At 37.7% G+C, this 24259-nt stretch overlaps 1 protein-coding gene and 1 long non-coding RNA gene across 3 annotated transcripts; one reads left to right on the top strand and one right to left on the bottom strand.

Annotated features, from left to right (window-relative positions):
• Positions 1–11: 11 nt before the first annotated feature.
• On the bottom strand, positions 12–18104 carry col1a1b (collagen, type I, alpha 1b). 2 transcript variants are annotated; one of them, XM_053512151.1, is made up of 51 exons: positions 17888–18104; positions 16479–16667; positions 16001–16032; positions 15751–15783; positions 15004–15096; positions 14340–14405; positions 14094–14138; positions 13893–13946; positions 13577–13630; positions 13273–13326; positions 13113–13166; positions 12965–13018; positions 12801–12845; positions 12653–12706; positions 12203–12247; positions 11914–11967; positions 11322–11420; positions 11188–11232; positions 10677–10775; positions 10411–10464; positions 10198–10305; positions 9633–9686; positions 9327–9425; positions 9183–9236; positions 8892–8990; positions 8678–8731; positions 8506–8559; positions 8375–8428; positions 8182–8235; positions 7974–8018; positions 7754–7852; positions 7556–7663; positions 6965–7072; positions 6749–6802; positions 5454–5507; positions 5239–5346; positions 5097–5150; positions 4929–4982; positions 4592–4753; positions 4244–4351; positions 3984–4091; positions 3809–3862; positions 3531–3638; positions 3331–3384; positions 3117–3224; positions 2895–2948; positions 2662–2769; positions 2295–2565; positions 1933–2123; positions 1471–1713; positions 12–1353 (listed from the first exon to the last, which is right to left on the bottom strand). In XM_053512151.1, exons 1-51 carry the CDS (start codon positions 17967–17969, stop codon positions 1207–1209), a joined length of 4335 nt encoding a protein of 1444 aa, XP_053368126.1. In that variant the 5' UTR covers positions 17970–18104; the 3' UTR covers positions 12–1206. The 2 variants fall into 2 exon arrangements, with proteins under 2 accessions (XP_053368126.1, XP_053368127.1); XM_053512152.1 differs by having other exon boundaries at positions 10198–10226; positions 10413–10464.
• On the top strand, positions 16618–22827 carry LOC128541639 (uncharacterized). Its single transcript, XR_008365641.1, has 3 exons — positions 16618–16694; positions 21501–21549; positions 22620–22827. It is a non-coding gene; the product is annotated as an uncharacterized LOC128541639 (long non-coding RNA).
• Positions 22828–24259: the final 1432 nt, after the last annotated feature.

The raw sequence follows: 24259 nt of genomic DNA, 5'->3' as shown, positions 1-24259 counted from the left end.
CCGAACATTCCTTTGACCACTTTAAAACATGCTTTATTTCAGCATCCAAAATAATTAAAAACATCTCGAAATATTATACATGTACAAAATAAGTACAGATCCTCTGTTTGGAACCATTAAAGTGTCTGGTTGTGGTTTTCTTTCTGTGCCGCTGTTTTTTTTTTTAAAACTACAATCCAATGAATTAAAACTTCCCAAAAAAGGAAAAAAAAAATCAAAGGTGTGCATTGCATTTGAAGAGAAAAACAATGAAAAAATTGACAGTCGGGGGGCCATGTGCAGACACAAAGAAAAAAAATTTCCCCAAAGAACCTGGGAATCAATCTGGCAATCGGTCCACCTACTTCACTCACCTAGAGAAAGCATCACATTCAGCTTTTATTGTTCTTTAGCCAACAATATAATGAGAGAACAAATGGATCATATTGACAACAAGACTAAATAGCACCAAACAGGTCCCAAAAGCACAAACACATTTGGTCAAACACATTTACACCACAGTTAGGACCTGGAGAGGAAAGTAGCACCTTTTCACAAATTTTACTCATGTTTTTAGTTTGGTAGTATGTTTTTTAGTGGTAATAACCTGCCTTAGTGCCCCCAAACACCCATAGGTAACATGATTTGGTCCTGAGGTAGCCATTACAAGTTTAAGTCTAAAGCCTGTGTGACACGATGATAGGATGTTGACATCTTTTCCCTTTCAGCTAGAAGAACAAGACACTTAATTGTCATTTTTCAGATTTATTCAACACCAGAAAATTGTACATTAGCACTTGTGTTTTTTCAATGTCCTTCTGCAGTGGTAAAAAAAAAAATGGCAAAAAATGTCACGGGTATTTTCATGACCTTTTGGGTTGTTTGCTCTTATTTTTGGCATCTTTGGGGGGGGGGGTGATCTTACACTTTACAAGTACAGGTATATATTACTTTCTTGTTGCCAAATGACTCAAAACATTCTCGCTAAGTGTCCATGATGTTGACGTTGATTGGCAATAGTGGTCCTCAAAATTATTTTCTTAAAAAAAAGAAAAGCAGAACGTCTCTCGAGATCACAACAAGCACCGTCCTCAAGGATGTTAAAGTGTAAGCACGTGGACTGATTGCAGCCGAATGGGTTTTTTTTTTTTTTATGCATAGAAAAAGATTTGGAGATGATTGCTAGAAACAAAACAACAACATTTTTAATGTCCAGATTTATCTTTTTTACAGGAAGCAGACTGGGCCAACTTCTATGCCGAATTCCTGATTGGGAGCACCAATGTCCATAGGAGCAATGTCAATGATGGGAAGACGAGATGTTTTCGTTGTCTTGTATTCGATGACTGTCTTGCCCCAAGTGCCAGTGTGTGACTGTGGAGACAGGAATATGAAATCGGTAAATCGGTCCAAACATAACATCAAGAGACACTTAATAGATGTGCCACATGGCAACAGTAATACCATCCAGAGAGAAACGTGAGCACTTACCGTGCAGCCATCCTCGCTGACTGTATACGTGGAGCGACTGTTGCCCTCGGCCCTGATCTCGGCATCGTTGGATCCCTGCAGGAGCAGAGCCTTCTTCAGGTTGCCTGAGGCCTCATCCATGTAGGCAATGCTGTTCTTGCAGTGGTATGTGATGTTCTGGGATGCCTTGTTGGACATCAGGCGCATGAAGGTCATCTGGATGCTCACATCTTCAGAGTCTGAGCCCTCGCTGCCATACTGGAACTGTAGATGGAGAAAAAGAATTAGGTTCAATCCATTTCACTGGAAAGCACTGGAAAGTGTACATAAGATGTATTTGAAACAGATGGCCTTGATGCCTTGCTGTATTATAAGGCACCACTTGAATATTGAAAATTAAGAAGTTAACAGTTAAAGCAGGCAGCACTAAGACTGCTCAGTCAATAAGAGAATCAATTTAAAGAAATTACATCTTTTTCATACCTGGAAGCCATCAGGCATGGACTCTCCGAACCAGACGTGCTTCTTCTCACGGATGTTCTTGCTGATGTACCAGTTCTTCAGAGGAATGCTGTCACGAACTGGGTTCACACAGGTCTCACCAGTCTCCATGTTGCAGAAGACACTGATGGCATCGAGAGGAGATCCCTGGTTGGGATCCACCCAGTAGGAACCTTTAGCAGTAAAAAGAAGATTACAATTAATCGTCGGAGACTGAAGAATTCTCATTTAGAAACAGATTGTGGTGGAAATAAGTTTCTTGCTGTTACAAACTAATTAAGCCTAAATGTCTAGGAAAGAACTTATCAATTCCTTTGACTCTCTCTGGACTCTTCTAAACTCACCGCTCTTCCACTCAGGATGACACATCCTGAGGTCACGGCACATGCGGGCTGGGTTTGTCTTGGTTCCCTCTGGGCTGCGGATGTTCTCGATCTTCTGGCTGATGGTCTTGAGGGTGGTGTCAACCTCAGCATCACGGTCACGCAAGCTAGCTTCATCTGCCCGGTAGCCATATGGGTCAGATGCCTTCTCAGGCTGGGGCAAAATGGGGAATGGCTCACCAATGCCTGCAGGACCGGGAGGACCTGGGGGTCCGGGAAGACCAGGAGAACCCTACAAAAAGAAAAGTGCTTTAGAACAGCAGAGACTTTTGAAGGCAAAATTAGATACACAGATTGAAATAAATCAATGAACAATTATGCCACTTACAGCAGGTCCCATCTCTCCAGTGCGACCACGAGGTCCAGGAGGTCCAACAGGTCCAGGAATACCATTCATGCCATCCTTACCATGAACACCTGAAGAGCCAGCGGGTCCCTATAACAAGAATGACAGTACCATCTCTAAAATGAGCAGCAAATTGGTAAATAATAATGTGTAAAAATGTGAAAATTCAAAACCACTTTCTGAACAACATTACAGATTTGGTATCAAAGACTTACACGGGGTCCAGCAGGCCCAGTAGGTCCAGCAGGTCCTGCCTCACCAGGGGGGCCCTAAGGGTGCACAAAATGATAATAAACATAACTTATTGGAGATACCAACCTAAAAGTACAATATTGTGAATGCAAAGTAGCACAGAATTCTAATTATATTTCTTTGAATCATTGGTTAGTCTCACTGTTTGGACTAAATCTGAATCTAAATTTGGCATGATCACTTACCTGCTGTCCAGGCAGGCCAGACATGCCACTGAAACCACGGTGTCCCTTCATGCCTCTCTCTCCAGTCTCTCCAGCCTCACCCTTGTCTCCACGAGGACCAGCAGGGCCCTAAAAGATAGATAGAAGTAACAAATAACAAATAATTATTGACTTAAGTATTCCTGACAAAAAGTGTTATTTGAAGTTGGAAAGACAAAGACTTTGGTGCACTTACAACGGCACCACGTGCACCAGCAGGTCCTGAAATACCGGCGGGACCAGCAGGACCCTAAAGAGAAAACCAAGACATGAGTAACCCATTTACTGTATTAATAATTATATATATATATTTTTAAATAATTACAAAGTTATTTTTTAACTAAAAATATCCAGCTGTTTCTAGTAAAAACAAATAAAAAAGCTCTGAGAACTTACAGCTTCTCCGCGATCTCCAGGTTTGCCAGATGGGCCAACAGTGCCAGGAGGACCAGGGGGTCCAGGAGCACCTGGGGCACCAGCATGTCCAGCCTCACCACGGTCACCCTGAGGTAAACAGCATATACTTACACCCACACAAATAGGAATACTGATTCTTTTGATATGTTTGTTCTGTTAGATGAAGGGCATCATACTGTTTAAATTACTGCACTGCCCAAAATAAAGTTTAAAATAAATAAATACAAGCTTAAAAATGCCAAGACAGTATAAATCACCTTGGGGCCAGGAGCACCATCACGACCAGGGGCACCATCATGACCAGGATTACCCTGCAATGACACAAGAACAGAAAGTTAACAAAAGAGAAAGGTTTTCTCCAGTACATTTTAGCATCTATCAGCTTTTTAAAAATTAATAAACTATCTAGAAAGTTTTTCTAGGTTTTCTTACCTCACGTCCAGCCTCACCAGTACCACCACTCAGACCAGGGGGTCCCATTGGGCCAGGAGGTCCACGCTCACCAACTGCACCATTAGGTCCCTGTTTTCCTGGCTCTCCCTGAGTGGGGAACAAAACATAATCAGCTTTTCGAAAATCCATTTTTGAACAGATGTAGACTAGTGTTATGTCTTGATTAGAGAGTAAGAAAAACCTTTAAGCGTTAAGTGACTAAAATTCTATGCTAGACTCTTAGTGTATGGTAGACTCACACTTGTTCCAGGGGGTCCTGGCATGCCTCTCTCTCCTCTTTGTCCAGGGCTACCAGAAATACCACCAGTTCCACTCAAACCCTGAGGTCCAGGGGGGCCAGAAGGACCCTAGAGAAAAAAACAAATCAAAAGACAATGACTTCTCTGGCATTAATACTTTTACAATAGTAACCCTTGTAATACTGTGTGGGAGAGAATTTTTTATTTTGATTACTAATGGAACTTCAACCTTGAAGAATAAAATTAAGTGCAAATTTTATACCCGGAAGTTGCTTTGTGACAAATATTTGTATCTAACATACAATTTAATACAACGTAATAGATATAAAAAGTAAAGTAGTAACATACGCTAGGTCCATCAGAACCGGGAGAACCTCTCTCTCCAGGAGGTCCTGGGGGTCCAGCAGCACCAACGTCACCAGGGCGACCAGCTACTCCCTTCTCACCACGGGCACCACGCTGTCCTTCTTTACCACCTGGGCCGGTAGGGCCAGGAGGTCCAGCAGATCCCTATAAGGTAGAGATATATGAGTATGTAATTTCAGTTTAATGTAAGACATTGTCGCAATGTCCATTTTAAAGCTGATACTTTATGGGGTGATGATAATGCCTTATTGGAAAGAGATTGGAAAGAGAATGGATTGGATTGGAAAGAGAATGAGGTAATTGTGAGAAAGTAACTTACAGCAGGGCCGGGAGGTCCAACTCTACCAGCAGCACCAGGGAAACCAGTAGCACCCTACAAAAAATAAAGATGTATACCCTGACTAATTATACATAAGTTTTGTTACCATATATACAGCATAAAGTATTTTTTGGAAGCATCAAATATGTGTCAATAACAGGTCCTTACAGGAGGTCCAGCACCACCACGAGCACCTTTGGCTCCAGTAGCACCAGCAGGGCCCTATAGAAAAGAGAAACATTTACATAAGTATGTCCATTTGTCTATATATACATTTAAATACTCTGTATATCAATTTATGGTAAATTACCTGAGGTCCAGCAGCACCAACAGGTCCAGGAGGTCCAGGAGCTCCGGCATCACCTTTAGGTCCAGAGTCACCATGCTCACCCTTGGCTCCAGGCTGACCAGCTGCACCCTGTTATAGTGTAAAAGGCAATAGCTTTTAGTATTTCCTTTCTGTACTGAATATTGCCTAAAAAATAACCATATATCTGATAGCATAAAGAAAAAGAGGATACTCACAGGAGGTCCAGCAAATCCAGCAGGTCCAGAAGGTCCAGGCTCACCACGGTCACCCTAGGTAGTTTAAAGAGAAATTGCTCCATTAGCTAGCCAAAAAATTATTACAAGTTCTAGTAGAATTCCTAGTAAAGATATATTGATATATATGTTATAGACTGGGAAAAGCAACCTAAGGAGTTTTACTGCCTTTAAATGAAAAAGGTTGCAGTGTGAGGATATTATCTACATTATATTGTTATTGCTGACAGTCAGATCTTGCACTAACATACCTAGCTCTTCTGCTTTGCTTAACAAAAAGACCCAAACCAGTTTAAGTATACAGTGCCCCGTGGTACAAAGTAAACGTTATGAAGACATACAGTAGTTTACCAAGTTTGGACTGGAAGAGCTGCAAAGAGCTCTGACCTTAACTCTAATGAATCTCTGTGAGTTGAACTCATGCCCTGACTGCACCCAAGCCTCTTTACGTTCCATCTATGTCTGACCTTCATAATACTCTTTGTAAATGCGCACAAGCCACCATAGACACACTCCAAAAACTAGTGGAACGCCTACTCAGAAGAATAAAGATTATTATGAAAACAAAGATGGGACTTAATCTGGAATGGGTTGTTTAACAATCACATATTGGTGTGATGACCGGTTGTCTGAATACTTTTGGTCACATTAGAATCGGGGCACTGAATAGACCCATCATCTCCAAGCCTATTTACTGGAGCTAGATGTCAAAGTAGTGACTTGTCTCTACTGATATTTAGAGCACAAGCTAGTCTTCATGAAAGAAGCTGATCCATCCAAGCCCCATTAAAGGACATGAACTTGACTCTCTGGATTTGGATCATAGTCAAGGTCAGCTAGCCCTGCCAAAGAAGCCTTAATTTGTCATATATAGGCATTAAAGTGCAATTAAATTACTTCTCCGCCTATCACAGGTGAAAAGCTGGGGTAAAGGACAGTCTTAATACAGCAACTTTAAAGCAGACATGGTTAATGGCCCTGCTCAAACCCCCAGAAGTGGCAGCTTGGTGGAGCTGGGGCTTGAACCCCTATCCTGATCAGTAATTTAGAAGTCTATTGCTTAAATGCATCTTCTACTGTAATTCCCACTTGTTATGATTCTTTGTGCAGTTATTTAAGCTTTTCCCTTTATCTCATGTTTTAATGTCATGTTAAAAGTCAAACAGTAACAGTGTATTTGACTTTTTATTTGTCATATTCTGTTGTGGTGTTATGTAAAGATTAATAGCAGCCTGCTGCTCTAAGTGGCATTGATGAAATAACAATAAATAACTCACAGGCACACCACGAGGTCCAGTAGATCCAGCAGGTCCTACAGGTCCAGGTTCTCCCTTTAGCATGACAGGAAAAGACAGTTAATGTTCCAATAGTCAATACATTTCATGCATAATTACAATCAAATAGTTACAAATTTACACATACTTTTTGTCATGGCTTCTACTACAAACAAAAATAAACAAACAACCAAGCAAAACGAGTGCATCTTTGGTAACCTTTTCTCCACCAGTGCCAGATGGTCCAGGGGCACCAATAGCGCCAGTCATTCCACGGAGACCGTCCTTTCCAAGAGCACCATCAGGTCCCTTAGGTCCAGGGTCACCCTATCAAAGACATCAAAGGCCTTGTAAAGACACCATCACACACGGTTCTCCAAATTCAAGTGAAAGAGTAATTAATTAAAGTTTATTTTCTTGCACAACACTGAATTCGTATATTTTACAGATTATATTTTCCTCCTTCTCAGTGGTCTAATAATAACCTTAATTAATTAATATTTTAGAAGTATCTTTGATCAATGTATAAATTGGCTTATAGACACACATAATTTCATATGCTATGGAAAATTTGGATGGAACCTTGTTTTAAATATGCCTCTGTACATTATAATAAGGGTTAAATGCTTTTTTCTGAACATTTTTCTAGTAACTGGTAAGATGCACTACTCTGAACTGACTGGGTTGGAATTTGAGACCCAGAGTCTATCATTGTTATGGATTATATTCCAATGTAGCTGGCCATTGTAATTAAAAACGTTTTGATGTATGACACATATTTAATACAAAAATGTGATGTTCAGCACTTACTCTTTCTCCTCTTGGGCCAGGAAGTCCGCTAGATCCGCGCTCACCAGGCATTCCCTGTGGACCAGCACCACCAACACCACCAGGAGCTCCAGCAGCACCAGCATCTCCCTAAATATAAACAGACCCATATTGCTTCATAAATACATATGCAGATTTTATTCGTCTTTCTCATGAAGCTGTGAGCTATGCAAAACCTACCCTAGCACCATCGTTACCAGAAGCTCCGGGAGAGCCACGAGCACCAGTGGGGCCAGCAGGGCCTGTGGCACCACGCTCACCAGGAAGACCTCTATCACCCTGAGAAAGGGAAATTGATTTAAGTGTACATCCACAAATATAGGTAGACTAATTGCGATTCTTGTTAAGACGAGGCATATAATGTTATTAGGAAGTTAAAATTGACCACAGCGATACTTACTCTGGGTCCAGAAGGTCCAGGAACACCAGCCTCACCAGGCAGACCCTACTCAGAGGAGCAGATCGTATCAACAGTTAATACTGACCATGGAATGCAATATACCTCATATTTGTTTCCAAAACCCCTATGTTAGGGCTATGTTTAATACAAACACAAGTAGCAGAAAGCTGTGGATACTACATTTCCACTACACTGCACTGGCACACACCTGCTCACCAGCCTTGCCAGTCTCACCAGTAGCACCCTGAGTTCCAGGAAGACCCTATAACGGTAAAAAAAAAAAAAGCATGAAAGTGATTGATGGTGCACAATATAAAAATAATTTGCCTAAAATAATTATAAAAAATTGCTACTGAAGCTAACACAAAAGAGCTTGTTTTACTATACAGGTCAACGGCTACCTGGAATCCTGGTGCTCCACCAGCGCCTTGTTCTCCTTTCTCTCCAGCAGGTCCCTGTTATAGAAAACTTCATGAAAACAAAATATGATACAAGCATATATATTTATTTCTTATGATTATGAATAACCTACAGCAGGTCCAGATGGTCCAGGAGCACCAACATCACCATCTTTACCAGGGGCACCCTATAAAAAATATTTTTAAAAAATCACACAGGTTTTATTTCGCAAGTACAAAGGTTAGACACTCTTTAAATACAAACATGTTTATTCTTTAGAGGAAAAGAGAGGAAAGAGTACACACCACAGAACCAACGGGTCCTTCAACTCCTCTCTCGCCAGGCTTACCAGCCTCACCCTACAAGAGGATGGAATTGCAATTAATTTTTTTGTTTTTTAAGTATACATTAATATAAGTTTCATATATAAGTAGTCTAAATGCACAAATTGTTATCGCTAATATTAAACAAGAAACAGTATGGTGATAATTTGGTGATAAATGTTTTTTCTCGCCATACATCAGCTCCTTTAGGTCCAGGGAATCCCATCACGCCAGGGGCACCACGAGATCCAGCAGAGCCGGGAGGTCCAGGAGCACCGTCTTGACCAGCAGGGCCCTATATAAAAAAAATATACAACCATGCTAAATTCCCCTAAAAACAACTCAGACCCAAGTGTATGCAAAGCTTTAAAATATGACCCAATGCCCTGTCTGTCACCCAGTTAACATTCTGTTACATGAGTAAGTTAGTGTCAAATGCAGTATATTTTCCCATATTGAACTATATTATACTAATGTGTGCTCTTACAGAAGGTCCAGATTTGCCATCAGGTCCAGGGGCACCAGGGGAACCAGTCACACCCTAAACAAGATACATGGGACAGTAAGATAAAACTAAAACAAAAAATGTGGAAATAATCATCAAGATGGGTAAAAAAGACAGGAATCTTGCCTTGGAGCCGGGCAGTCCAGGCTCTCCAGGTCGGCCAGATTCTCCAGTGGCTCCCTGAGGTCCAGCAGGTCCGTTGGATCCAGTCTCACCAGGGGCACCCTAAAATGCAGGAAAATACAAACAACATATAGATATCTGTCTTATACACAATGAATCGATTTGTAGTCAGTGAATCTGATCCAGGACCATGGACAGCTCTATAGAATCAGCCCAGCCGAAATTGTCTAAGAAATTTACTGAAATTATAATTGTAATGAACAATGCAATAATTTTCGATAAAAGATTTCATGAGAAAGAAAGACTTACCTTGGGGCCTGGTCCACCTTCAGCACCAGGGAAACCACGGTTGCCAGGGGCACCCTGTTTGAAAAGAAAGATGTAGGTGAACAAATAATAATAATAATAATAATAATAATAATAATAATAATATAAAATTATGTACAATAATTATATTTTTACACACTATTTCTGTTCTGATTTTTATTCATTAAGATTTTTTATTGTAGTTAAGTTCAGGTTATCAATGTATTTATGACTATAAGTTCAATTATTAGCTCTATAAGATATATACAGTTATTCTTTAAAAAATCTAATTATTAATTGTAACACTTGGGAATTGTCTAGGTCATTTGAGCTTTTTTCTTTTTTAAGAGAAATTTTGCTTTGTGGGATTTTCTATAATTTTTTTAAGGTTGGGTATTACTCAAATGTATGTATGGTCTTGTGTTGTATACAAAAGGCCTATTTTTTCCTATCCATTTTTAATTCCTTCATAAATGCTAATCACTTCTGAGGGATCTGTCAAAATTTGGGAAGGAACAGGATCAAGGAAATTTCACAAACACAAATATATTTTATATTTTCGGCTTACACGAGCACCAGGAGGTCCAGCAGGTCCAGAACCACCAGGCTCACCACGAGCTCCTCTCTTTCCCTCATCACCAGAAGGTCCAGCAAGACCCTGAGGTCCAGAAGGTCCCTGTATAAAAGGAAAGCAAAGAAAGAAAAAAAAAGAATAAGACCATCAATCCTAGTCATCATCAGATTTCATATACAACATGTGTTACATATTAGGCATACTTACAGGCTCTCCCTTAGGACCAGGCTCTCCTTTGGGTCCTGGAGCACCAGAATCACCCTGTGATCAATAAAACAAAATACCTTCAAAACCTATTTACCTCCTCTAATGCAAATAATGTAAAGATACTAATCAACTCATGAATGATTGCAGGATGAAAAATCAGGTCCATCTTAAAGTTTGCTTGTTTTAAAACATCATAGTCACTGACAGTTTTGTAAAACTGCAGAAGTAACGTTAAAAGATCTATGTTCGAACAAAAGTGTACATACATTAAGTCCTTTAGGTCCAACAGCACCAGCAGATCCAGCGGGTCCAGCAGGGCCACGAGTACCAGGGAAACCAGGAGCACCAGTAATACCAGCAGGGCCCTATACAAGTATTTAAAATAAATATTTATTGAATGATGTATGAAGCATTCCTGATATGATTAACATAAATACAATGAAGTGACATGTTGTAAAGCACTGTAGCAACAATGCTACAATAGCAGAAACTGCTAAAACCTTTCTGAAAACCAGTTTCCTTGACTTTAGCCTATTATTACTGTTAATTTGGTTTGAAAAACTTTTAACCAGTTTTAAGTTACAGTTTGCACCAAGATAATTCATTTATTTAAAAGTCCATGTTATATATCCATATCATCAAAACGCAAAGTTTGTAAAATAATGGTTAAGCAGTGCTCTATTATAACTGCTTATCATAATAAGAAGTTTCCTAATAATAAGACCAATAGTATAAAAGCCAATATAATAGTATAAAAGTACAATCGACAATACTTACAGGAGCACCCTTGCCACCAGGGCTTCCATCAGTACCAGGAGGGCCCTAAAAAGAGAAGGAGTAAAGTTAAGTTCAGACTAAAAGCTATTAACTGTAATTATACAAACAAGCAAATAAAAAACTTATTGACTCACTGGGGGTCCAGCAGGTCCGGCGGGTCCTTGGTTACCAGGCTCACCACGACCTCCTACAGGTCCCTCTGAGCCACGGCCTCCAGAGGGTCCAGTCTCTCCCTGTAATCGGGTAAGAGGGTAATGTCATTGTTGTTGTAATACAAAGAGGCAAGGATTGCAGTACTTGATCAGTAATTAAGGCTTCGGAATGCTAATCTGAAAGCTGCCATAGTTGGGCACTAAACCCTTAATGGTTCAAGTCATTTCTAATTTTGGATTCAAATCTGAAAGAACTTATTCATTCAATTTTTCCTTCCTATTGTGTGTGATTTGAAGGACAAGTCAGAGCAAATTGCCATTTTGTCATGCAGCTTAGGTTATGTAAACATATCTTGTCTATATTAATGATTAAATCTACTTGTGTATATAGATATGATAAGACTGTCTCTAAAGAGAGAAGTGCTTTAAGGTGTAATCCTGCTTTAATCAATACTAAGGAACCCTAACAGGAGAATAAATATAATGCATGAGTATTATGATGATAATAATGATAGTGATGGTGATGATGACGATGAGGAGGAGTGGGTGTATTTTGGAGAGGCTTAAAACCTACCTTAGCTCCAGCACCACCAGGGAATCCAGGTGGACCAGATGGGCCAGTGGGTCCCTAAAAGCGTGAATCAGACAACAAGAAAAAAGTTGCATTACTTTGCCTTTTTCCCTATTCAACTTTAAAACTGTCTGCTAAAGCACAATAGATTTAAAAATGTTCTATGTAATTCAGGTCAGCTTATGGAAGTGCAAAGTTGCCACTTATACACTATGATCAAAAGATAATAGTTATTATTTTGATATTTTTTATTCATTATGCTGTATCTAACAAAAGAACAGGTAATACTTACAGGGGGTCCAGCAGGGCCAGAGTTGCCATCATTACCACGAGCACCCTAGGTAAACAAATACAAACAACAGTTAAAAAAAATAATAAATCTAACTGACAGAAATGTGGGAGGAAACATATAACAAATCATATGTTAAACTAGTTTAGCTACCCAGATTAGTTGATCAAATAGAATGAATACATAAAATACACTAGAACTTACTGTGCATTAAAACTTCAGTCATGCTTGAATGCATTGATAGAAAATTAGGTAAATATTTAGGTTTAATAAATTCCCTACCTCCTATTTCTTCGACTATGTTTGATGATGTATATTACTTAATTATTAGCGCCTTTGATCAAGTTAATGCTACAGTTTATGTAAAACAGTGACCTAAGAGTTTAAGTAGAACAGTGCACGTTGGATGAGGATGAGGTCTTTGTCTAATATGTTTATTCTCAAGACACTTACAGCAGGTCCAGAAGGTCCGGGGCGGCCTCTCTCACCAGGCAGACCACGAGGGCCCTAAAAAATAATGAGGAAAAAACGTTCAGCTTTTTAAATCATACTGGTATATATTTCTGTCTCGCACAAAAGAAAAAAAAGCTAATTGACTTACCATAACACCAGCAACACCATTCTCACCGGGTGAACCAGACTCTCCCTGAAAACAACATACAACCCAAGTCAGTTCTATACAAATAAATACAACTAAATTCCAACGATAACTTAAAAAAGTTCAATCCAAATACTGTATGCACGTTTACAAAGAGGGAATCATACCTTAGGTCCAGCAGGGCCACTGTCTCCCTTAGCTCCATCTAGACCAGGGAAACCCTAAATATAGATAAAGGGATAGATTTAAAAAGGTCACGGAGAGTTTACAGGTCAATTGAAAGGGCTTTGACTTCACGTGATTTGTCCTACTTACTCTGTGTCCCTTGATGCCGGGAAGTCCAGGAGTTCCAGGGAAACCGCGAGCTCCCTGTGTAAGTAAAAGAGAGGATTTTGGTTAATTAGTTACATTACCAATGATACATGCGTAATGTAACTGTCTATTATTCAATGCAATAGGTTCTTCCTATACAGACCTGAGCACCAGCCGCTCCACGCTCACCAGGGCGACCAGATTTGCCAGCCTCTCCCTAAAAAAGTAAAAGTGAAAAGTGAAAAGACTTGCACAAATGATGCAGCAAATGATAGGACCCTGAGTATATCCAAAAAAGATTTTATAATAATAATAATAATAATTAACCTGCAGGTCTATAAATATTTAAAAAAATCTAAAATAGAAAGTGTATCTAAATAGCTATTGCAAAAAAGGTTGCATGTGTTTTAGAAAATATTAAGAACTATCCTTATTTTAAATAAAATTTTAATTCATCATGGACTTACATCATCTCCGTTCTTTCCAGGGGGACCAGCAGGACCACGAGGACCCATAGGACCCTAAAAAATAAAGAATAAAAAATAAATAAGTAAGAATCATGAAATATATTTAAATAGACAGGTATGTGTATATTTATAATAAATAAATATGTCTTATATATTTATAATAGTAATATTTTAGATATAAATTCCTGATATCTATAAACACAAATCTGTTTCTAACAGAAATCTTCTACTGTTTGTGGAAAGGAAGTAAAATCTCCTGAGCATGGAAGTGAGGTCACAGCATAAGAAAAGAACGCTGCAGGAAGTAAATACTCACAGGTGAGCCAGGCTCGCCAGGTTCACCGGCAGGTCCAATGAATCCTTGAGGTCCCTGAGAAAATGTCAGAGGAAAAATTTGGTGAAACAAATGACACTAACACTGCTCTACTGGCTGTAAATTTTTTTTTTTTTTTTTTTTTTTTTAATAATGAACTTAATAATTGAGCACATTTTAGACAATGGAGAAAAGAAAACTTACAGGAGAACCTGAGGGTCCAGGAGATCCACGGGGTCCCATTGGGCCCTGAAGGAGAGACACAGAGAGGCGTTAAGTGTATGATGCATTTATCAGTGTAAGATTAAGTTGGGGGGGGGGGGGGCTTGTTTATGTGTAATTCTATAGAATAAAAGATTATACGGTTTTGTAAGGTTTGATCACAGTTAACATGTAACATGTTGGGAATAATGGTTTCTGAAGAGAAGGGAGATTAATAAATGATCATACTGGTGGTCCAGGAACAGCTGGGCCGCTGGATTTCTCACCACCGTAAGACAGCTGGGGCAGGTTGTACTGTAAAAGAACACACAAAATGTATATTTTAAAACCTGTAATAATCTGTCGATTACACACTTAACAAATGTCTATGTATTACAATATTTTGGTTTAGATCACATATTAGTGTTTAAACTTAAATCCTTCACAGTGTCAGCATTATTCTTTATCACAGTTTTCATGCAGACATTTTTTTTCTACTTGGAGTTTCTTCACATTGCCACTGGTGTCACACACGCTGCTCATGTCATGTGAATGTATAAAGCACTTGGAGCTCCTGAGTATAAGGTGTTAAAACTGCTCTCCATCTTGGTGGTGCTGATTTACAGGAGAATTATGGAAGAAAGGAGAGGACATGGTTTTCCATGGGCGCACAAGCTTTAGTGTAAAACTAAGAACACATATCGTTCCATAGATTGCTTTTAATTTTAATTGAGGCCTTAGAGATTTTACCATTTTATTGCCACTACCAGATAACCAGATGCTGTAGTCTACAGTAAGGTTTAAGTTAAAGGATTTTGTGCTTGAGCCTCATAGTGTTTGATCCGATGATACCCTGCATGGAATTGCTTTGCACATCATTATCTGTGGAAAAAGTATAAAGTGATATACTCACTCCACCAAGACCAGGGGGTCCAGGGGGGCCGGGAGGTCCAGGAAGTCCAGGCTCTCCAGGCATGCCATCATTACCAGGATTTCCACGTGGACCCTGTTGATCCAATGCAGAATTTATATTAATTATTAATTATATTAATGTAACAACAAGTCCACATCTTAAAGTGCCATTTCAGAACATAGGAAACAATAATGAAACTAAATAATAATAATAATAATAATAATAATACAAATATTGTCCCATTTGGAAATAACAAAATTATAAAATCAAATATATCAATATATTTAAAAATTATAAAGGTATAATTTTGAAGTATTAATTACTTTTATATATTACCAACAGTATATTAAAAAAAAAAAAACAGAAATAAAACTTCATATGGAGCAAATACACTAAAATTTGGGACACAGCATTAAGTTAAAATATAAAGGCCCCCACATAAAATTTTTATCTGGCAGAGGTCAAAGTTTATACAGGTCATAAGGTCATAAGGTTACAAAATGAGTCCTTATCACTTTACTCATCTGCATGGCTTTATTTCTGATTTATATAAACAACCGAGTCAATGTTTTTTGTTGCATACATGAAATATTAGCAACATATTAACATATTAGCAACATGTGTCTTATTAAATGTTTTTCCACACAAATAATGTTTTAAAATAGAATTATACAACCAAATTATAGTAACAAGGTTAAAAATGGCAACAAACAACTACATCAAAAGGAAGTGTAAAATAATGCTTACCGGGTCACCCTTGGGGCCCTGGGCTCCCTGACCCTAAAAATATATATATGCATTTACATAATTATGCATCAAAATAAAATTATATGCCTTTAATAAATAGTATATTAAACCTTTAAGTAAATATAGTTTTTTTTATATCACTTCTACACAATTCAATTACTGGATAATAAACAAACACAAAATACAAAAATATATAACATAAATAACAAGAAATACAGTATATTTAGTGTAAGGTGGTAGTGTTACTGACCTCGTTGCCACCATTAGTTGGTGTTTCTGTGCCTAGGAAATAAAATACAAATGAAAATTAGTGTTTTGTCTGTCTGTAATCAAGTGTTTCAGACATGTATTGTATATCATTATTATTGTCTATATTTTTTGTTTGTTTGTTTGATTTTCATTTTGATTGCCCCAAGGTTAAGGAAGAAACTTTGATCATGAACAAAAAAAGTGTTCCACTGTGTTTGCTTTCACAAAATCAAGCTTTCATAATTGCCAAATAGCGCTCATCCCAAAAGCAATCTTAATCCAGTGTGTGAAAATCGATCCACAGTAGTGCCCTCCCAGACTGTGCAACTTTCCAGCAGGACGGCCATCGGAGGAGAGATACCTCACTTGGTTTTAATCTTTCCAAGCTCAGGTAAGGAGACAAGTCTGCTAGAGGGCGACATTAAAACTAGCACGCCTGGGAGCGAGTGGGTGGTTGCGTGGTGATGTGGCAAATATACCGTCGATGCAAATAGGGCAGCATTCGCCATCGGGGATTTCTGGGTTGGCGCAGTCCTGCATGTCCTCGCAGATCACCTCGTCGCACATGACAGTTCCGCTGTCGCACACGCAAATCCGGCATGGCTCAGGTTTCCATACGTCCTTGTCATTGTACGACTGGCCTTCTAATGTGCAGCTATTGAAAAAGCCTACAAATGAAAGACCAAGAGGAACACGTGAGTTATGAGCATTTTATTACGTTTCTCACTGATTCCTGGCATTCTGAATTCCTCAAATTATTCCACGTAAAGCAAGTTTAAGGGAGAACAAGTTTTAATGACGGGCATGATGCATAAATAGATTTGCATCAATAAAATAATTAATGTAAAATATAGGCATGATTATGGATGGCTTTGATACTTATCATGTTACTTTATTAATTTATGAACTCAATATGATAAACTGTACAGTTTTCTAATTAGTCATATTTAATGATTTCACAAAATCTGATTGTTTTTTTCCCTCAATATCGACATGTCATGTCATGCAAGCTTACTTTGCAGACATAGAAATGTGGAATGTTTCAGATGTTGAATGCTATTTATCTATCTATCTATCTATCTATCTATCTATCTATCTATCTATCTATCTACGTTCATTTCAATCGTACTAAAACAGAGCTGTACTTCTAAGCACATTTAATGTCAGGAACTTTTCTGAAAAAATTCACAGCATAAACTTTTATCAGAGGTCAGCAGAGGTCTACTTCAGGGAGAAACAAACAGTGTCTGGGGAAACAAAAATATTTTCAGTGGGCGTGTCCTAATTCCAAACCCAGCCCACAAAAAAAAAAATTATACTCTGTCATGCAATACACAAACCGGCCACGTGGTGGCACAATTGACTCACATTTCTTATAATTAACTTAAACGCCCAAACTACATCATGTTGAACTTGTCTCTTGGCGTTACAGAACAGGCATCACTAATTTTCATTATCAGACATTGCTTAAAACAAAAAGAATCAATTGTGGAAATTATTATACTATGCTACTATAATATAATATAATATAATATAATATAATATGATTTTTTTTTTCAGTCTTCCACCTGATGAGCGCACACGAAAACTTCTGCGCTCTCCAGATGTTCCACATCTGTCTCATGGCATCTGTCTGCCATCACGATTTCCTTTTGTGCAAACCGCTAAATTGGGCGCAGCTTCGTTTCTTTTTCCTTAATTTCTCCTCAAATGGGACAAGGTTTAAAGTTTGAGCCAGCTGCTGAGTTTGTAACAAACTTGGAACAGCTCGCGCGCAACACGAAACACGAAACATGCAACTAGGCGCTTTGATCTCCAGCTTTGATGATTTAAAAAACAAAAACAAAACTGAAACATCAATAATAAACCAACGGCACGGTGTACTCACTGTCATCCTCGCCTTGTCCTCTCGCCACGAGCACGACGGCCGCGAGCAACAGCCCTAACCGAATATCCACAAAGCTGAACATGTCTAAATGTTAGACATGTAGACTCTTTGAGGCGAGAGTGTTGTGTCTTTAGTTCCCTCAGGCGCCGATCATATACGTTGAGTTTTATAACTCCAAACCCAGACCCCAACACACACACTCCCTACTGCCCAAACACACACCTCATCCTGGCTTTTATATTGCCAGCAGTGTAAGTAGGGAGGTGCTCAACATCCTCAGCATGTTCAACAGAGAGAGAGAGAGAGAGAGAGAGAGAGAAAGAGAGAGAGAGAGACCCTCCTTCGCCAAGAAAGAATAAAACCATGTTGAGAGAGAGCTCAATTGCAGGACAACGTGGACGTTTTGAGTGGTTTTCCCTGATGAGCTGGAAGACTCTTACATGGGATTAACATGGTATGGCATGGATGGATAGATGGATGGATGAACACATGTCCATCCTCATGTGCGACTTCTATAAAAGATGCAAACTTGCATTAGAGCTCTATTACATATTGCAATGGCTGTGTTTTTTTTTCATATTACATTTTGATTTTTTTTTTCTTACTGTGCATCGTTAAAAGCAATGCTTTCATAATTCATATCATCTCACAACCCCCCCTCCCTTCTTTTTTTTGCCTTATTTTCAAATGAACCATATGTGTCATATGTGTGTGTGTCATTACAGCAGAGATCTCTTGTGTTTATGGTGGATCCATTTAATCCATAGCTTTCTACTGTTATTTGGTTGAAAGCAGTTGTTGTCCCTAATGACTGTTTTCATGAAAATATGTGGTGCAGATAGCAGATGCCCATCGAAGTGTTTTCACCCAACTTTCCTCCTCTGCCTTTTGCACTATATATATTTGCAATATACCTGACCTGAAAAACATTATATAACCCCACTTTTATGTGTGTGTGTATATATATATAAATATATAATAGTATAAATTAGAAAGCCATGTATGATCATCGTCTTTATATATTTATGATCATCATCCATCTCTTTATAATTACATTTTGTTATTTTTCATTGACTGCGTTAAACAATACATATTTATGTTAAGATCAGAAAAACATTAATATGATATGAAATAAATCACATTCGAACATTAGATATAAATGTTAAAATATTTGTAAGTATTTATTTAAAATATGAAACATGAAAGAATACGTATGTGTTTGTGTGTGTGTGTGTGTGTGTGTGTGTGAGAGAGAGAGAGAGAGAGAGAGAGAGAGAGAGACTTGGCATAATTTGAAAGTATGCATAGTCTCATGGACACGTTGCAAGTTCAGAGCTTGATCTGAAGCTTTCATACAGTCTTATGTGCTGTCTTTGATTAGTCACTCTCAGTCTTACAAACTAAAGAGTAATGCTGTTCACATTTGCAGAGACTAATTTAACCACAGCACAGCACAGAGATGATCAGTTTATGGGTTAAAAGTGCTGTCAAAGGGTCTAATAAAGGGTGTACTACATGCAATTCATTCAATATGACCAAGAAATCTATTTAATGAAAGTACAGATTCTATAAATTAACTAGCAAATGTTTCAAAAACATAAGCAAGATATAAGACCTTTTTTTATTCCTAAACTTTTTTTTTTTTTTTGCTGATAACAAAAATTAAAATTACACTATTTATAGCTTTCATAGAACCACATGCAGCAGCACAATTAAGAAAACCACATGGATATGAAGATGCAAAGCTATGGCTAATTTCTTTCAAGCCCAGACTGTAGATTCATGCAGACAATCAGAGGCAATAATGTTAGGTGGTTACACAAAGTGACACGCCCCTCCACATTTTCCAGAGGTATCTGTAACACATCATCAGTAGTGATTTAAGGTGCATGTGCAAATACATTGACAGATGTAATGAATGTGAAGTAGGTAGATAATTTCATGTTGATCATTCTTCCCCAAAAATAGATAGATAGATAGATAGATAGATAGATAGATAGATAGATAGATAGATAGATAGAAATGCCTATGACAGAAATGCATTTGGAGGAGAAACTAAAAGTAGCACACTTTGTCCAGTCAATGTTTTTTTCTTTGTCCACAAATTATATGAATGACAGCAAATAGTAATAGGTAAACTGACCAGCTAATGAAAGATATTAGATTTTAGTCTCAATAATATCTAATATCATCAACAGACAACACTGGTAATCTTGGGCCTGTGAGTCAGCACCACTTCAACAGATCTCATTTTTTATCAATGCATTTACTCCAAAAGAATTCACATCTTTATTTTATTAATGTATTATAAATCTTTTAAAAAACATATTTTCTAATGTGGAAATCAAACATTTTAAAAATTAATCACTAAATTTTTTTTAAAGTTTAAAGAGTTGCCAGGTCAGTATTGTAAGTAATATTTGAAGCATTATTATTATAAAGTCTATTTACATTAATGATGTATATGCAATTTTAAAAGAAGATAAATTTACATTAAAAATAAAATAAATGTGAAATTCCCATCTAAAGAAGCAATTATTTCATGTTTCATTTCATATAAATAAAAAACGAACAATGTGTACACTGTCATAAAATATACACTAGCACCCTTTTACTACATTCATATTAGCAAGGGACAGGTGTTTATTTTGAGTGCACATCCACTACACATCTGTAATATCAGTGACAGCGTAACAAGTGTACTGTTGGCCAATTAATCAATTAATTAAGCAATAGGGTGCAATTTATTATAGGTACTGTATGCATTACTGGGGATTTATAGTTTGTCAATAATTTTATTTTTTTATTTTATTTTTTTAACATAACATCAACATGTTTTTAAGATCATTTGTCACATTGTTTGCTGTTAGCCTGCATAAATAAGTGTGAATAAAAAATAATACATTTAATAGTAAAATATTGCTGTTACATTCCCAACGGGAATTTTTTATCAAGTCGTGCAGCCCTAGTTTGAATGAGAGTTTCTCAATTCTGTTACATATAATGTGTATATTAAGCAACAAATCCAAACAATTGGCCTAAATGATTCCTTAGACATCCTTTTCATCCAGTTCAGGTCCCCACATCTTTATCATTTAGTATTTGTATCTAAGATATCCTTTATTTGGTCTGATTTTGCTATTTCTGACTGCTTATTAAATCAATACTTTTGCAGGCTCAGTACACTTAGTCATGCATTACGTGAGGTGTGATTGTGGAACTGTAAAATGTGGTATAAAACCTAATAACTTGAGTGTTGGCTTTTGTGGTATGCACAACTACAGACTCCTAAAGATTCTTTTAAGATAATGTCCAATTGTTATTATATATATTGATAGTTATTATTATTATTATTATTATTATTATTATTATTATTATTATTATTATTTACATTTGCTCATTGCTACCAATCATTTGTTTAATTAATGTCAAATCTTGTTGATATTAGTTTCTACTAGACTTGAACATTCAAACATGAATTTTGTTATACAAAAGATTCCTTGATAGGGCAATTATTGTACTCAATTAACTTGTACCAGAATGATTGAAAGAAAAGTATACAGAATCAAAGAAAAACTAGTTCTAATAATATTTCTAATTATTTTTCTTACAGGTAGGATGACCTATTATGAAGTTTTACCATGTGGAACTTTCAGAAAAAGGTTAGTCCATTTAAAAAAAAAAAAATTACAAACCTCTTATTTTATTCACCCCACACTGACCCCCAGTATATTTTCTTTTTAATTTGCCAATAAAGCACTGCATGGTCTCATCTCACAGTATCTAAGTGAAATGCTGGCTTGTTATTGTCCACTATGCCTGCTTCATTTAAAGGCGCAGGCTTTTAATTAGTACCTTGAATAATGAAGACCATTTTGTCCAACAAACCCATGAACATCACCAAAAGCTGAGTTTACTCCTTTGAGATGCTTTGCCAGGCCATTGCATAAACCGTTTTTTTCAGCTTATTTATGACTCTTTCTGCCTTCAGTTTTGCCTTAATTAAATGAAAAGCATGCTCAGATGGGTGGAGGCGACTGATTTGGCCCTTTAAGAACAATAACTTTTTTACCATCAATAACTGTCATTATCCATCATTACTATGAAGTTATATATATATATCAGTATTGCCGAATTCTTTTAAATCAAACAGAAACTATAACTCTTTTTGCTACAAAATTGACTATTAGCAGTCACATCATCACTAAAGCACACTGACACAATATTACCTCCACCAGGTTTGACGAAAGCAACGATGTGGTATGCTTTGGAACATAAGCCCAACCTTTCTTTTTCCATAATCTGTATAACATACATTGTCATAATGATGGGTACAGAATGATGGGAAACACATTCATTTATTTTAGTGCAATTATAATGGTCTCTAGCACTAGGCTTTAGTTGCTTCTTGCATGAGCCACCTTCAAATCTTGATGCAGATTTAAAATGCCTGATGAGCAAGACAGCGACAAGCATATGAGACCTATGAGGACTCAGTGCCATTGTGGCGTCGCTTGGTAGATTTCCTTAGTTAAATACATCTTCCCTATGTCTAATCACATCAAGTATTTACACACTACTGTATAGTGCCACCATCTACATTTGCATTTGCATTTACATGACTGACAGGGTTTCATAACCCTGAAGGAAGTGGAAATGTGGACATACAGTAGACTAAGACTCGCCTGGGTTTAAATAGAAGTTGCAATTTTCTGTGCTTTTGTCCTGGCAGGAGCCACATGGAGCTTTGTGGTTGGTGTCTGGAAGAGTTCAGACTGGCGGTTAGGGTGGACACATGTTGGACCAGTACACCATAAAAAAGACAGCACACTGTGTGAGAGGGACAGCGGCACTGAATGTCATTATTCAGCCATGCAAATGCACAATTCATATGTTAATGGAATTGTGGGTAATATGGTATATTAAATACATTTTGTTTATTTATTGTTTTCTTTTTTATTACACATGAGATTACACTATGAGATTTTCAGAAACAGTCACCTGTAGCTTTACCAGGCAGGAGGCTACCATATTAATTTTCAATTCTGACAATAAACTTTAACTGTGGTAAAAATAAATAAATAAATAAACAGATAAATAATAATAATAATAATATTGCACACCAAAACCCTCACAATTACCTTTTCTAGAATCTACAAATACCTTGCATCGTTTAACTGCAAAACACTGAAATGATGGCTGTGCATGAGGTTAAAGTTGCCACCTCACAGCTCAATTCTGAGCTTGGGTTAGTGGGGTGGAGTTTTTGTCTGTGTGTTTAGTCTTAACGTGTCATCGGTGTGGCTATCCTTAGGGTTATTCGTCTCAACTTTCAACGTGTGAATGAGCATGTTAATGTGTGTGCATGGGGGCATGACATGGACTGGTATCTGATCAAAATTGGGAAGGGCAGAGGCTCTGGATCCACCGCTTACATGACCAAGATAAAGAAGTGATGAATTTTAATTGTTTGAATTAGAACATAATGTGCAGTAACATTAAGCATCTGGAATCTTGGTTTCAATCTTAACTTAGATCCTTGTAATACTAAAGTTCAGGACTGGGTAGAAACCAGATGTGCTTGCTCTGCCTTATAAAATCGTATTGTCTCTCAGCAGCATGCTGGTTTTATCTCAGTAGTACCAGCAGGTCAGATGGCTCGATGTGGCTCCTGCTCCGTTTTAATAAGACTCCCTTTCAAATCCACCAGCTGCACTGGTACCTACAATTAGAGAAGTCTGAAACTCCTCCTTTAACCAATCCAGTAAAAAGTAGAATTAAATAGAAAGTGTTGACTTTCATCAGAGACACCATCATACAAGGCATTTCGCTAGCCAGGAAACAACGTGTCACTATTCCAAAGTGTGCATGTACAGGCTACCATGCTCTGTATTACACACCTGGAAGCTAGACACAAGCCAGATTAAATATTGAGACCAGACAGGTTTTTAAGTGCTTCCATCTCATCGTTCAGGATACTCTGTCATTCAGGATATTTTTATTCCACCAACTTTGAAAGCAACTTTGTTTGTGATTATGACTTTACATGGTCAGTACTAGAGGATTTGCGAAAACGTTTTGAAACGGTCCAATACAATACATGGAAAGTCCCTATAATGAATTCACACTGATGTATGTTTTTCCAAACTGAGTTTTGAAGCATTTGTCTGTTTTGTCTAAAAGCTCAGTATTTGTTGCTGATCTATTGCAAATGTCAGCTTTGACAATATTTAAATAACTGGCTTGGAATGAACTAACTGTAGAATGAACTGGGTGGGGGAGCGGGGAGAGGGGTGTAGTGCATACACCCTTCCTACCTGATACGCTAAGTGCAGTGATTATGCTGGCCTGAAGCTTTGAAAATGTAGCATT

This window comes from Clarias gariepinus, chromosome 14, assembly GCF_024256425.1.
Source record: "Clarias gariepinus isolate MV-2021 ecotype Netherlands chromosome 14, CGAR_prim_01v2, whole genome shotgun sequence".
In the NCBI taxonomy this organism is placed as follows: domain Eukaryota; kingdom Metazoa; phylum Chordata; class Actinopteri; order Siluriformes; family Clariidae; genus Clarias; species Clarias gariepinus.
The sequence above is the reverse complement of the archived record's forward strand: the minus strand, read 5'-3'. Positions and strand labels throughout refer to the sequence as shown.